At 38.2% G+C, this 14,504-nt stretch overlaps 1 protein-coding gene across 1 annotated transcript in view; it reads left to right on the top strand.

Moving 5' to 3' along the window:
* USP32 (ubiquitin specific peptidase 32) overlaps window positions 1–11,103 on the top strand; it is a 57,473-nt gene extending 46,370 nt beyond the window's left edge. Inside the window, exons 23-34 of the mRNA XM_010189913.1 lie at window positions 944–1,118; window positions 1,756–1,907; window positions 2,635–2,746; window positions 3,299–3,510; window positions 4,934–5,118; window positions 5,707–5,793; window positions 6,607–6,727; window positions 7,380–7,571; window positions 8,103–8,394; window positions 8,875–9,308; window positions 9,649–9,741; window positions 10,270–11,103. Coding sequence (XP_010188215.1) covers window positions 944–1,118; window positions 1,756–1,907; window positions 2,635–2,746; window positions 3,299–3,510; window positions 4,934–5,118; window positions 5,707–5,793; window positions 6,607–6,727; window positions 7,380–7,571; window positions 8,103–8,394; window positions 8,875–9,308; window positions 9,649–9,741; window positions 10,270–10,443 — 2,229 coding nt within the window. The 3' untranslated portion in view covers window positions 10,444–11,103. The remainder of the gene's footprint in view (window positions 1–943; window positions 1,119–1,755; window positions 1,908–2,634; window positions 2,747–3,298; window positions 3,511–4,933; window positions 5,119–5,706; window positions 5,794–6,606; window positions 6,728–7,379; window positions 7,572–8,102; window positions 8,395–8,874; window positions 9,309–9,648; window positions 9,742–10,269) is intronic.
* Window positions 11,104–14,504: the final 3,401 nt, after the last annotated feature.

The raw sequence follows: 14,504 nt of genomic DNA on the forward strand, positions 1-14,504 counted from the left end.
ACTTTACAGGTTGGAAAATAAAACTAACAGATTTAATAAAACAATAATACTGATACTACAGGATAATAATGTAAATAGGAAAAATAATGAAGTATATACAACTATGTACAAATAGATACAAAACCAATATAAAATCCTCCCCCAATGACGAATACGTCACCAGAGGCTCTGCAGAGCCAGGCACTGGAAAAGTCCGAGCCCAGACTCAGCAGCAGTGGGCGCAGGATGCAGAACACACGGATCAGGATCAGAGGCAGACGAACCAGCAGGGTCTGCTCAGGCCTCAGCCGCTGCAGGATTGAGATGGACGGAAGGGTCTGAGATGGAAGGGCTCCAAGATGGAAGAAAGGAGTTGAGACCTTCGTGATTCCTTGGCTTTTATACCGAGTGTGATGTATGTGGGGTGGAATACCTCGTTGGTCAGGTTTGGGTCCGCTTCCCCCTCTGTAGGCGCAGACACAGCACCCATGGTGAGACAACTGACCTTGAGCATATCTTCTAGCAGCGCTGTTTGGGAAAAACATGCTTCTAGTTTTCAGCAAGTTCAGCCACTTAAAAGAGACTGAGCTGAAAAGTAAAATCACTAAATAGAAAATCAGTTCTATTTAGCTCAAACCAGGACACAACTCATCAGAATTATGGAGTATTAGAATTTTTCAAGATACCTGATGGATCCTTTCAGAAGTGATCTGATGATCTTTTTAAATGATGTCATGCCTTGATTATTGTCTTAATTGAAATAACTTTTCTTTACTTTTGTTAAAAATAAATGCTTTCTATTTATTAGAAATTAGAATCAACTTCTGTGGAAATAATTTAACTTCCATAAGCCAATGAAACTTCGGGTGCTTCGCAGCGTATCCTCCTTCCTGTAGTTCCAGCAAGTAGTCTTCAGTTTCTAACTTTTTATTGATTTTTATTTTTTTTTTGTGCTCCATCTTAGGCCTGGGAAAACCATCTGAGAAGAAACAGATCCATCGTCGTAGATTTATTTCATGGGCAGCTGAAGTCACAAGTAAAATGTAAAACTTGTGGACATATAAGTGTTAGATTTGACCCCTTTAATTTTTTATCCTTGCCTTTGCCAATGGATAGCTACATGCACCTAGAAATTACGGGTAAGTGGTAGTGTTTAACTCTCTATAAACTTGTCAGTGCTAAAATAAAAATTGTATATGTAGAACAGATTTTCAACAGCTATGAAATACCCAAATTTTGTTTGTGTTAGCACTTACACTTAAAAAAACTATAACCATTGTAATATAATAGAAGACAAGAGTTCTCATTGGAATACAATTAAACTAAAATGAAACCTTTAAAAGTAGAGCATTTTCAGACCTGACTAAAGGACTTAATACAGAAACATATCATATGGATTCCTTCTGTTCACCACATTGTAGAGGTTGTCCTGAATCTACCTAGGGCAAAACAGAAGGGCTGGGAGGAGTGTACAGCCAACAGATCCTTTGTGGGTCAGGAACTCTGCCCTGAAGAACCCATGTGTTGGTGAAAAGGAGGCAAAAGGAAAGATGATAAAAAAGTGAAACATGCTTTGAAACCATTTTCTGCTGCCTGTGCAGCAAGAGCTTTTCTGACATTTGTCTGCAGATCTTGAAAACTGGCTGATAAAAAAAAAAAAATCCTGTCTTCAAGTGGGGGAAAAAAGACTTTCTAATAAGTAAATAGCTGTAATGCATTATTCTCATTAAAACTTTCCTGGTTTGCTGACCTGTGTGTTTCTTTTCCCTTGTAAAGTAATTAAATTAGATGGTACTACTCCTGTTCGGTATGGCCTGAGGTTGAACATGGATGAAAAATATACAGGTTTGAAAAAACAGTTAAGTGAACTCTGTGGGCTAAAACCAGAACAGATTCTACTCGCAGAAGTGCATAGCTCCAATATAAAGGTAAGAAGGAAAAGAATTAATTATTTTTGCAACGTACTTCTGTTATTTTTGGTTTTTTTATTTGTGCACATCGGCATACTACTTCATTCTTTTTGACATTAAGCATTCCCTACAAGAACTGTGAAATAACTTAACTAAATGTGTGATAAAAAGTCAGTTTAGTTGTATCTCTGAATTTTTATTTTGTTCTTAAACTGTAATTTGGCTTGCTTTAAATAGATTTAAAATCAAAGTAAACAACCAAAATAAGCCACTTGTAAATGTAATTAATTGTGATGTAGAAGCTTGCAGAAGTTTAATTGAATTGATTACTAATGATATTTTTAGGGAAAAAAGGGATAAAATCATCTTGAGGTAATAAATCTCAAGTTAGAGTGCTTTGATGAGTTTAAACACTGTCAAGACGTTTGAGGCATCCATAATGACTGCCTTAGTTCTATACAGCGTGTGCATACATGTGCGTGTATGTGTATACATTGTTTTGCTGTCATTGAATAGGATTCAAACTGCGAGCTCTCAGTCTGTTTAGAGAACTGTTAGTAACTCGCTCAGGTGTTGCTGCTCTGCAAAGGCGTGTGCTTATAGGCTCCCTTTTTGCCTTCTAGAAAGGTGTATGAAAGCAGCTGAGAGGGGAGAGGTGAGCTGATAGACTGTTTGCACAAGAACAAAACATGTTCACAGGTAGAAGCGTATTCGTGTCTGACTAACTTTCCCTTTTTTATTGAAGAACTTCCCTCAAGACAACCAGAAAGTCAGGTTATCAGTGAGTGGGTTTCTGTGTGCATTTGAAATACCAATCCCAGGATCCCCTACGTCAGCATCAAGTCCTGTGCAGACAGGTAAAAGAAACTTCCTTTCAAATGTGCAGTGCTTAGGTACTGGAGAAATTCAAGAGAAAACCATACTTCTAAATAATAAGTAAACAGTGAGGATTAAAGAAAAGACAAATAAGTTAGAGTTCTTACCTGCAGAGAAGCTGTGAGCAGTCTCTGTATCTACTGATGGTCTGTGGTCCTTTTTAGGATCATGCCCAGCATAGCAGTCTGAAGATAGCTGTATACTTATTTTAGTTAAAGACACAAGAAACATGCAAAATATTTTTACTTGTGGATTGGCTCTGAGGCAGGACATATAAAAAATGGGAAGCCTGGTTTTGGTTTTATAATTTGTGGTCTCATATATGGGTTGTAAACAGCTTTGTTGTTATTTGCTGTTACATGCTTTAATTTTGCAGAGTTGTAGGCAAACAAAATAATTCCAGATGAAGATGTTGGTCCTAAGGAGAGTAGAAGATATTTCATAAAATGCATTGGAGAGAATAGAAAGGATTAAAATCTCGTGATCAATTCTGGTTACTGTAGAGAATTGAGAATGCCGTTGTCTGTCCACAGATGTCTCAACTGGGCCATCTGCTAATGGGGCACCCAACATAATGATGAATGGGGACCTTCCTAAACCCACCCTTATTCCAAACGGGATGCCAAATACTGTGGTGCCATGTGGAACAGAGCGTAACCTTGCCAACTGGACTCTCAACGGTCACGTGCCCTTGCTTTCTGATAGTCCGTGTACAGGATACATAATTGCAGTCCACAGAAAAATGGTTAGTAAATCTTGCATTTGTTATACATTGTTTGCATTACACACTTTGAGAGAAAGTCAGTGAGGATTTTTCAATGCCCATATGATAAATTAATCTTTGTTTCTTAAGAAGAGGGAGCATGAATCCATTTCCTTCTTAACTGAGCGCCAAGTTCTTCAGAAACGCAACTCCAGTAAATTTAAATTGTAATGTCTAATGTTGGTGTATTTTTCTTTCTTTAGTAACTGGCATGCTTCCCGGTTCTTTAATTCTGAGATGCATACTTGGGCGTTTGCTGACTCCCTGATTAAATGTTCCAGATACTTTGAGCAGAAAAAATTCTAACTAAAGGAGCTCCTAGAACTGCATTTCTTTCCTGTTATGTGGAAAAGGCTTATTTCTTATATAGAAACAGAGTGAAGATGTATAGTGCATTCCTGGATCGTTCTGTTAGCACGTACTTCTCTTTGTAAAAGCAACCGTAGATAAGCTGAACTCTAAATGTCAAAGCTGGGTGACCGAACACCTCAAATAGCCATCCATTCTGTGCACACTGTGTCCTGACTTGGAGCCAGTTGATGTTCAGAGCCTGGTGGATGTGGGTGTGGGCCAGGAAGCCATGGAACTTCACTCTTCACTTGGCTTTCTTTGGTTTGTTCTCTCAAGTAGTGGCCACTAACCAGTTAGCACCATTTGCAGAATCTCATAGGCGATTGGCATATTGCTTTTGAACCATTAAAAACTGCTAGTTACACAGCTTAAAAACAAGTAAGGGTTGTTTGTGGAAGCTATTCCCAGAATCCACACTTGTCATTATCAAAAGTCTTATCAGTGGGAAGGGTTAATTGTATAGAACTTAAGCAAGGTGGTAGCCATTTACTTGTACCTCAGCGTCATTAAGTCGGTGTGTTAAATCATTCTTACAAATGGGAGATGAAGCATGAAGGTTAGTTTGTCTGCTTGGAATAAGTTGTGTACAAGTCTGTAGTGCCTCCTTTAGACATAAAGGTTTCCTTTTTCTAGCAAACATAAGCTTGCCTAGTGTGGCAGTCATTTTGGGACAGGTATTGGCATCATCAGCTGTGTGTCTGCATTTCAATATTACCATGTGGGGAGAAAAGTAAGAAGTAAGCATCATATGAAATAGAAAATATTGCACATGGACGAAATACAGATTTTTGTTGATGTGGTCTAATGACTAAATAGCATTGGAATAATATCATAAAATATAAAAAAGCTTTTAGGCAATTTCAAGTCAGTTATCAAAATTTACAGTATTTAGTATTGGAAAAAATTGCTGCAATGGAGCACTTATAATAGAATTAATGGTTTCTTTTCAATACCAAAGCCTGAAATAAGTAACAAGGTCAGCATCCTAGTAATTATGGTATCATGAGTTGATGCATACTTATATCTGAGTCATCCTTTTATTTCACATACGCAGATGCGGACAGAACTGTATTTTCTTTCATCTCAGAAGAATCGTCCCAGTCTCTTTGGAATGCCACTAATTGTTCCTTGTACAGTTCACACCCGGAAAAAAGATCTGTACGATGCAGTGTGGATTCAGGTTTCCAGACTCGCGAGCCCTCTTCCGCCGCAGGAAGCAAGTAATCATGCACAGGACTGGTGAGTTTGGCATCCTCGGTCTTTGGCTGGAATTGCGTCATACAGTGGCATAGACTTGCTTACGAGGTTTAAAACTGTATTCATTCTTCATCTTGATCTTTGGCTTCTCATAATACCTCTGTGGGATGAACGTGTGCTTTTTAATGTATAATTAAGCTTTAAATGTCAAAAACTTTAGGAACAATTGTGTGCGCTTTTACCCCGGATGTTTTCTGCCTGCAGGTTCCATTTAGTGTGTTATTTTTGTAAGAAGTCATTTTAGAGTTCTGCAATTTAATAATGGCAATAATTAAAAATAACTTTTAAGACTTTTTAGTATAGTTAATTGTGGTATAGCTTCTAGCTGCACTTAAAGGTTGGCTTTCCACAAATGGGTTGATTCGTTCTCTTCCAGTGATTGATAATTAATTATATCTGACAACTTTAGGTGATGTAAATGCAGGTCTTGTTTTAATAGCTTGATCTAATAATAATTATAATTTTGAGGGTTTGTTTTTTTAAAAATAAACACAACAAGCATAGCGAAGGAAGGAAATTGGCAGTCTGAATGTGTGTTCCTCTTTCACCTTGCGTTCTCTTCTGTTTCAGTGATGATAGCATGGGATATCAATATCCGTTCACCCTGAGGGTAGTTCAGAAGGATGGAAATACCTGTGCTTGGTGTCCATGGTACAGGTAAATTGTCATTTTTAGATTTCAGGAAGGTGATCACTCCAGCAGAAATGTTATTTATGAGAATGGGTTTTTGATATGTTTCAGACTGGAGGTAATATCCAACAAGAGTCGAGAATCTCATTTAACCAAACCCCTCACCCAGCAGACTTGCACTGTAGAAGAGCTTTTATGACTTGGAGAGCTGACAGCTCTGCTGATGCAGAAACTTTAAATTAGGCAACAGAGATGACCATGTAAAAACCTCTCAACCCCTTACAATAGTTTGTGTGCACATATGCAGACCTGTGCATGCACATTTGGATCATTTGTGGGGTTTTCATACCAAACCAGACTTTTAGATGTAAAGCATCTACCCTCACTAGTTCCTGTGCCATTTGAAGAGTAGGAACTAAAATGGGCAATGGGAAATTCGCTCTGGAAGCACGCTTGGGATTTTCCCTAAGCAAAGACATGCTAACAAAAATTTCAGACCCTTGCTGGAATGTATTTAGACCATATACTTACTTGTAACAAGTCTCTTACACCTAGATAAATAAAGTACTTCAGTTCTCAGGTTGTAAAACACTTGTGGAGACAAAGCATTGTAGGGTTTTGGTGGTGTAGCTAGGCTTGGTCAGCGTTATATGCGGATAGACGGTTGAGCTTGCTCAGCTACTTCAGTTTCTCATCTCTGTTAAAGTTTTGTAGTAAAATAGCAAACTGACACTGATTATTGTTCTAGAAAAATGCGTCTCCCTTACACTGAAGGCAAGGCCTGAAACCTAAAACTTAGGTATTAGACAGTTTACTTACCACATCTGACTTCTTCCTTAGATTTTGCCGTGGCTGTAAAATTGAGTGCACGGAAGATAGAGCTTGTGTCGGGAACGCTTACATTGCTGTGGACTGGGATCCAACCGCACTCCATCTGCGCTACCAGACGTCGCAAGAACGGGTAACGTCTCAACACAAACCCTTCGTTGTTTGTTCATAGCTGTGAAGCACAACCCATTTCACCATGCTTTTTTATGCTCCTTTGTCCATTTTCTGTTAAAATAAATTCAGTAATCATAGAGCAATATATTCTGGATAAATTATTGTCTTAGTGTTAGACCTTTTACATGACCATAATGTGGAAAGAGGCTTTTAAGAAACCACAACAGTGTATTTCTGTCTGTGAGTTGCTTTTCATCTAGCCTCCACAATGTATTACAAAATACGTTAATTGAATACATTTTCTAGGCACACCAGTGATATAAACAGTTATGCATATGTGTAAATCTGTTTCCTCATTGAGTCAACAAGATGTAGCTAAAGGTAAACCTATAGCTGAATTAATCTGGAATAGCGGTTTAAACTCGAGTTGAATCTATAAACTTGCGCTTTATGGATAATTCTGTAAGCAGAACCCAAGAATAAGGACAGTCCATTATTTGTATTCCTTTTCATAACTGAAATAAAATTTCTGCTAAAACTTAGTGCATCTAGTTTTTATCTTTAATCCTGAATAAACTGTGTGATGTTATTTGTATAGTACTACAAATAGAGCCTTTCTCTGAGCAGTTTGTGTATGTTTCCAAGTCAGATGCAGTTTTATTTCACTTCAGATTGTAGAAGAACATGAAAGTGTTGAACAAAGCCGACGAGCTCAAGCAGAGCCCATCAATCTGGATAGTTGTCTCAGAGCCTTCACCAGTGAGGAGGAACTGGGGGAGGACGAGATGTACTACTGCTCTAAATGCAAGACCCATTGCTTGGCTACCAAAAAGCTGGATCTTTGGAGACTTCCTCCTATTTTGGTATGATCTTGTATGGTTTTCCTATACAGCAACAAAACCAAAGTACATTGATCACAAATTGGAATTTCTAGCTATGTCTCCTTGTTCTGAATAAGGTTTGCTTTCGTTCACAGTCTCAGGAATAAACCTCAGATCTTTTTGAATCTTTTTAGCTGATACATTGCAGGAAATGGTGGCGTTTTGCATTCAGTGGCGTCTGTTCTGACACAGAATTCACACTTAGGCAGTGACATGATCTTATGTCCAGTTGTGTAACACCTGCATTTGTAGCTTTCCGAATTTGATAGGTTGTTCAAAACACACAGTGCTGATCACTAAATGGAAGTAGCCTTTTCAGTCACTTCCCCACGAAAATATTAGTTCCATATTTTACTAACTTGATCCCAAAATCCAAATGGTTCCATTACAGCATTGTTACTGTTTTATATTGGCTTATGATAAAATGTGTGTTTTGGGAAAAAGTTTATGTTTAAACAGTGAAGTTACTCAATGTAATTGTCCTCCTTTCATTTTCTCTGTGTTTCTCTTTAGATCATTCACCTGAAAAGATTTCAGTTTGTAAATGGCCGCTGGATAAAATCTCAGAAAATTGTTAAATTTCCCAGAGAAAATTTTGACCCAAGTGCCTTTTTGGTACAAAGGGATCCAAGTCATTTTCAAAGAAAGCACCTAATGCTCCAGGTTGACAGCCTTCCTGAACCACGGCCGCTCCAAGGGGAAGCTAGAAAAACAGACCTGCAGATCACTTACACACCAGGAGAAGGAGATACACTGAACAGAAGTCCATCCTCCCTTAACACTACTGTCTTGAATAATATCAAAGGTAGGCAATAATACGGCAAAATTCCAGTCAATACTGATATTTGGAGGAGGGGGGCAGGAAATCTATGTTATTATCAAAATTTAAATATTTCTTTGGCCAAAGCACTACATTGATTTTGAAACTCTCATTTAATGTTGTTGTTTGCCCCAGAAAGCTTAGTGAAGCTTTACCATTAAAAAAAAAAAAGAAAAAGGAAAAATGTTCCTCAGTGGTAGCAGATAATGGCAGTATCTGCTTGTGTAAGTGGGCTGGATCGAGTGAGGGATGTGCTCCTGCCTTCCTGCATAAGAGAGTTAAATGTTCGTTTATAGGTGTATGTACGTGCTCGTGCAAAGATAGTTTTACTTTTATATGCTGCTCATTAGTTGCAGTGAAACGGTGTTTTTTAACGTTTACTTATTATAAAAGAGAACAACACTTAAAAAAAAATCTGGACTATGTGTTTACTTGTCTTAGTAGTCCACATGTTTTCTGTTTTAGCATCTCCATCTCTGGGGAGGAAGAGTGGAACCAGCTGCCCTTCAAGTAAAAACAGTAGCCCAAATAGTAGCCCAAGGACTTTAGGAAGAGGTAAAGGACGCCTGCGGCTACCACAGCTGGGTAAAAACAAACTGTCAAGTAGCAAAGAAAATTTGGATGCAAGTAAAGAGAACGGTACTGAGCAGGAGCAGAGGTTTACTGCTGATCAAGGTGATGCTCTTGCTAGAGGGCAGATTTTGGGTGGAAGTCAGAGTGAACTGTACACTGCTCAGGACGGCGAGGCCACTCTGGCCAACGGATACGTCTGTGAGCAGAATGCCTGTAGTAACGGCAGTATCAACGGTCAGATTGATAACCACAGCGAGGATGATATTACAGATGACCAAAGAGAAGAAGTATGTGTTAACCCTATTTACAATCTATATGCAATTTCGGTAAGTTGACGTTTTATGCAAATAAACTATCTTTATGTGGCATTGTTTTGACTAAATGCATTTATTCTGTTGTTTTTATTACAAAAAGTAAGGATCTGTTGAGAAGGAGAACAAAGCAGAGTCATTGTCAGCAAACTGACTTTGCCATAAAACTGAATACAACTGAGAAGTTCTCTCTGCGTGCTGGTTTTTCTGCTTGAGTATATAGGCTTAGTCAGCTCCAGATGTATAGGTAGTGATGAACCATTGTCACTCGTGACTTTGTGAGTCATTCGTTCTGTGATGAATCCTGAGTTTTGATGTTTAATCCCGAATTTATTTTCTTCTTCATTTTCTTCAGTGCCATTCAGGAATTATGGGAGGGGGTCATTATGTCACTTATGCCAAAAACCCAAACAACAAGTGGTACTGCTACAATGACAGTAGTTGTAAGGTAAATAATTTACTTCTGTTCAAATAATTTTCATCTTTGTTACCTAGAGCCAGAGAAATTTTCCTTTGGTGATGATCGTTCTTTGAAACCAGGAGCATCTCAAAAGTTGCATTGAATAAATACTAAAATTGTTAATTGAAATTGTGCATGTGATATTTTTTCAGATTGACATCTGTTTATCAGCTGCCACCATGGTTAAAGAGAGCTGCTTATTTTGTACAAAGATGGAAAAATTACTAAAAATGGGAGTCCAAGAATATTTTTTCATGATGCTAGCAGTTTTGTATTCAATTAGTGACTAATTAAGTTCTGACATCTCTAAGTATTTAAATATGTCGCTATAAAATTTGTCATACTTTTCAAGGCGATAATGGAGCCTGATAACTATAATAAGGGAGACAGGAAACGGGATTCTTCTTACTGTAAACAGTCACTGAAAAATGCTGTTTATAGGGCAGTTACATGTACTTTAGGGTCAGTGACAGTGATACAACTGCATATTTGAGAACACGTTTTGCTCTTCTGCAGGAGTTGCATCCTGATGAGATTGACACCGACTCTGCCTACATTCTTTTCTACGAGCAGCAGGGGGTAGACTATGCACAATTTCTGCCAAAGATCGACGGCAAAAAGATGGCAGACACGAGCAGCATGGACGAAGACTTTGAGTCAGATTACAAGAAGTACTGTGTTCTGCAGTGAGAGACGAGCTTCCACGGACTGCTTTGAAAATGTGAGGGATAACACCCTGAAACTTTTATTTGGCAAAAATATTATCAAAACAGGTAACCTTAGTGTCGTTATTGTACCCTGTGGTCTGAAAGCACAAAAAGAAAACCCTAATTAAATAGCAGTTAATATAAAGATAGTATTGTTTTGTTCTGTTATCTCACTACATGCTCTAAACATTTCTGATGTTAGACATCAGGCTGAGACTGCCATTGGCCTTTAAATCAAATGGTTTGAGAAAAGCCGACTAGGACCAAATAAGAGCTAAATTACATAGTCCAAATAAGAGCTAAACAAAGTAGTGTAGAGTTTACCAACTGTTCTAACAAACCCTTAAGGCTCTCTTTAGGTTTAAGATAATGGGGAAAAAAATTCTGTAGTGTTGTCTTTGGACAACATGATATTGCTACCTCCTTTTTCCTGCAGTTTTATTGCATTTTATTGGCAAAACAGGGAAAGCAAGAGAATGAAAAGTGCACAGATTTAAGGAATTATCATCAAGAGTAAGAGAAGTTTCTGGTTTTGCCACCACTGATGTGTGTCAGTTCCTTTCTTTCTGTATGTTGGGTGCACAACCAAACCATGATTTGAGAAGAGATTAATTTCTACACTCAAATGGTTTATTGTAATTGTGTTTTCTCCACGCATTGGCTGTGCAGATCAACGTGTTTCAGGAATGGCTTTTCTGCCTGAAGAGCGCTATCTCCAACTTTGGAGATGCCTCAAGAAGAAACTTCAGGTTGAGGAGAATAGTTGTGATTATACGCATGGTGTCTTAAACTGTGCACATTGCACAAAATGTTCCCAGCTCTTGGAAGGAAAGATGCTTGAGCTTATGTTTCATGACTGGTGTTGCTTTTAAATTTGCACTTTTAAAAATTCATATAATTGAATTCAAAAACATAGTTTGTTTTTGTTGTTGTAAGGGCTCTGGAGTGAATGGCTGTGAATTATCCACTGTGTATTTCAAACAACTAAGAAGCTGTGGCTGTCAGGTAGCTATCGTAGCATTCATGGATGGTTTTTTAGTTGGTTTCATCATTTAATGGCGTTTCTTTTGTTCAAAATTGGTTGCCTTTTCAAATTTTCTTTTTTTTGCAACAGGTTATACATATACTTGCAATTAAACCAGAATTGCTTTCCGTGCCCTTGCAACGTGCTCTTTTACGTCAGTGGGCTTCTTGCATGAAGGAAAGCGTGACTGAGTCTCAGCAGAGACTGGAAAAGTTTTTTCAGTAGGCATTTCTTTGAAAATGTTCAGTGTTAAATTGTTTGCATATCTGAATGAAGATAAAGGTTTCACTCTTTTGGCCTTGTGTTCTTCAGCTGAGTCTAAGCAGCTTACTAATTTTGTCATATGTCATCTCCCAGATTCTTTAGTTTTTATATCTTCACTAACAAAGTTGATACTTACATGGTTGATCTCTGAAATCAATGTTTGGATTCGTTTTAATGTGTTTTACAAGAATGCCAAACCTACCGGTAAGTCTATAATTTCCGCAGAGATCCGAGTTTTCTCCATTCAGAAGTGATTTCAGCTGATCTCACTGGCTTCGCTCAGGCAAAACCTTGCTGCCTCTGCAGGAGGTGGTGCCTCTTGGAGGACAGCGGGTCGGGTCCCAAATAAATAATGTCTTACTCGTGAAGTGCTGCTCCCTATCCTATGTGGTCTTTTATCTTTAAACTGGGCTAAACATTGAGACTGAAGAAAAGCAAACATGGCTTGTGAATTTCTAGGTTAGAAGCTTTTTCAGTACCCATTTGTCTACTCCTCCCCATGCAAACTCCATGGAAAGCGAAAGATTTTCAACTGATTTTCTTTAAAATGTTTTATTTAAGCAGGTAGCACAATCTACTAATGTTATTTGATCTTCTGTGTTTGTTACATTGGTTGTAATTAATTTTTTTAAATTAAATTAATTCATGAATTAGTAGTAAATTTATTAAGTTAACTATTAACTACATTCACTTTGTAAATTATTGTATAAAACTTATTGACAATGCACTGACTTTAGAAAGATGTTAATGTACATAAATACCTTGTAAATAAAATAGTGTTGATGTACTGGAATATGAGCTGTATTAAAAAAAAGGTATCGGTAATTGTATATGGAGTGAACCTGTTTATCTGTAACTATATTATTCAAACAAATTAAATACTGTGGATGCAGATGAAGTGTCACTTCTTGTCAGATAATTATTAATAGCTGTTTTCCTGCTTTGAAGTTTCTGTACTGTTTTCATAAGCTTAGATGTATTTGTCAATCCAAAAAATTGAAACTTGAGTGAGTGTACAGCAATTCTTTGCAGCTTGTTAAGCAGAGCACTTAGTTCTAAGTAGCAAAATACTTCAGATCTTCTAAGTTTTGTTTTTAAGTATTTTAATTTTCCTTTTGTGAAGGAACATGAAGGAACATGAAAGAACATGTGAAGTTCTTTAGAGTTTGTCCATTTAATCCTATTTAAAATGTGTGCCTGTATACATGAGAGAGAGTGAGAGTGAGACCTTTCGTTCTTACAAATAAGCCTGAAGAGTTCGTGCACTAAAGCACAGAAGCCAGAGGGTCTCACATTTTTCTGTTTGTAATTTTGGTAAATCTGAAGTGAGAGCAGGGATGACTTAGAAGCACAGTGGCTGCACGTGGAATCCCTTCTTACCTGCCCTTGAGAATCCTTCTGCAGGTTATTAAAGTGGGAACAATATGACATGTCTTTTAAAATATTTAACTGCTTCATTTCTGTATGTGCACTCGGGCAATTAAAATTTGAGCTATAGTAGTTTTACTCCAGGTTCTCGTGCTGTGGTAAATAAGGCTCCTTTTGAGTTTAACAGAAAAGTTGGTATAAAAAAAGGCTTTGTTTGAAAAAGTTCCAGAAATGATGGGTTACAAGAGAATCCTGCAAAGATTCGGTCTGTGGAGGCTTTGATATTAAGTTACAGGAGAAATCCTCTAGTGTGTGTGCTGAATTTTGGCTTTCAGCTGGACCTGGGGCACCCAGCGGTGCTCCTGCTGCCCACTTTGTCCCCTCTGCCAGCAGCAGCCAAGTCCAGGTTTTGTAATGCACTCTGCTGAAAAAAGCTCAGTCTTAATATGTTAAAATGAGGAAAAAAAACCCCAAAGTTGATCTGCAGTGGGAATCATCTGCGTATCGCTTATTAGCACAGGGTTTTGTCACCAGGAGGAACCATTTCTGAAGTTAGATTTTTTCACGTTACAGTGGAATCTGAAGTAAATGACACTTAGTAATTCTATGCATCTTGTGTAATTGATCAACAGGCATTTTAGGTCAAGCAGAATGTCAGTTTCCATCAGATAGAAACAGCACTCTCAACATAATTCATAGAAGCAAAAGGAAAGATGCAAGTTAAAAAATCAATATAGCTCATAACAACAGGCCAAGAAATGACGTGTCTTCAGTGTGGACGCCTGGTTGTCTCCAGATCGTGGGTTGCATAGGTGGAGAATGAAACTGCTGCATTTGCCAGCAAAGGAAATTCTTTCCCGTAGCTAAAGGAAGAGCCAGGCTGTAGCGCAGGCGGTCATCGTTTCCTCTGGTGTTGTTTTGTAACCTGGGAAGTCTGTAATATCACAGAATACCTTGGACTGGATGAAAGGAGGTCATCTGCTCCATCTCTCTTGAAAGTGCGCTCGGTTCATGTGTTGTAACAGTTCCTGATATTGTGTCCGTGGGCAATGCAGGGGATGATGTGTTGGGTTACATTTTATTTTTCTTTATAATGACAAATGTGCCACTGGGTCACTTTGAGAAGGGGAAAAACCTAGAAGCCATCCTGGAGCCCACTTTCTGGTACCACCTGCAGAAATAAGGTGGAATGTCAGATGAACAGACACGAGTGATGGCTTTTTAGGAAGATACGCTTCATCATGAATCCAGATAACTGCGAGGTTAATGCTAATGGCAAGGAGTCTTTGGGAACATTTTGCACAAGTTGCAAACTGAGTTTAGCAAGGCAAATTCTACTGGAGATCTGTCTCGTTTGATCACAGAATCTCAGGAGTTGGAAGAGACCT

Source organism: Mesitornis unicolor, unplaced genomic scaffold, assembly GCF_000695765.1.
Source record: "Mesitornis unicolor isolate BGI_N332 unplaced genomic scaffold, ASM69576v1 scaffold4748, whole genome shotgun sequence".
Lineage (NCBI taxonomy): Eukaryota > Metazoa > Chordata > Aves > Mesitornithiformes > Mesitornithidae > Mesitornis > Mesitornis unicolor.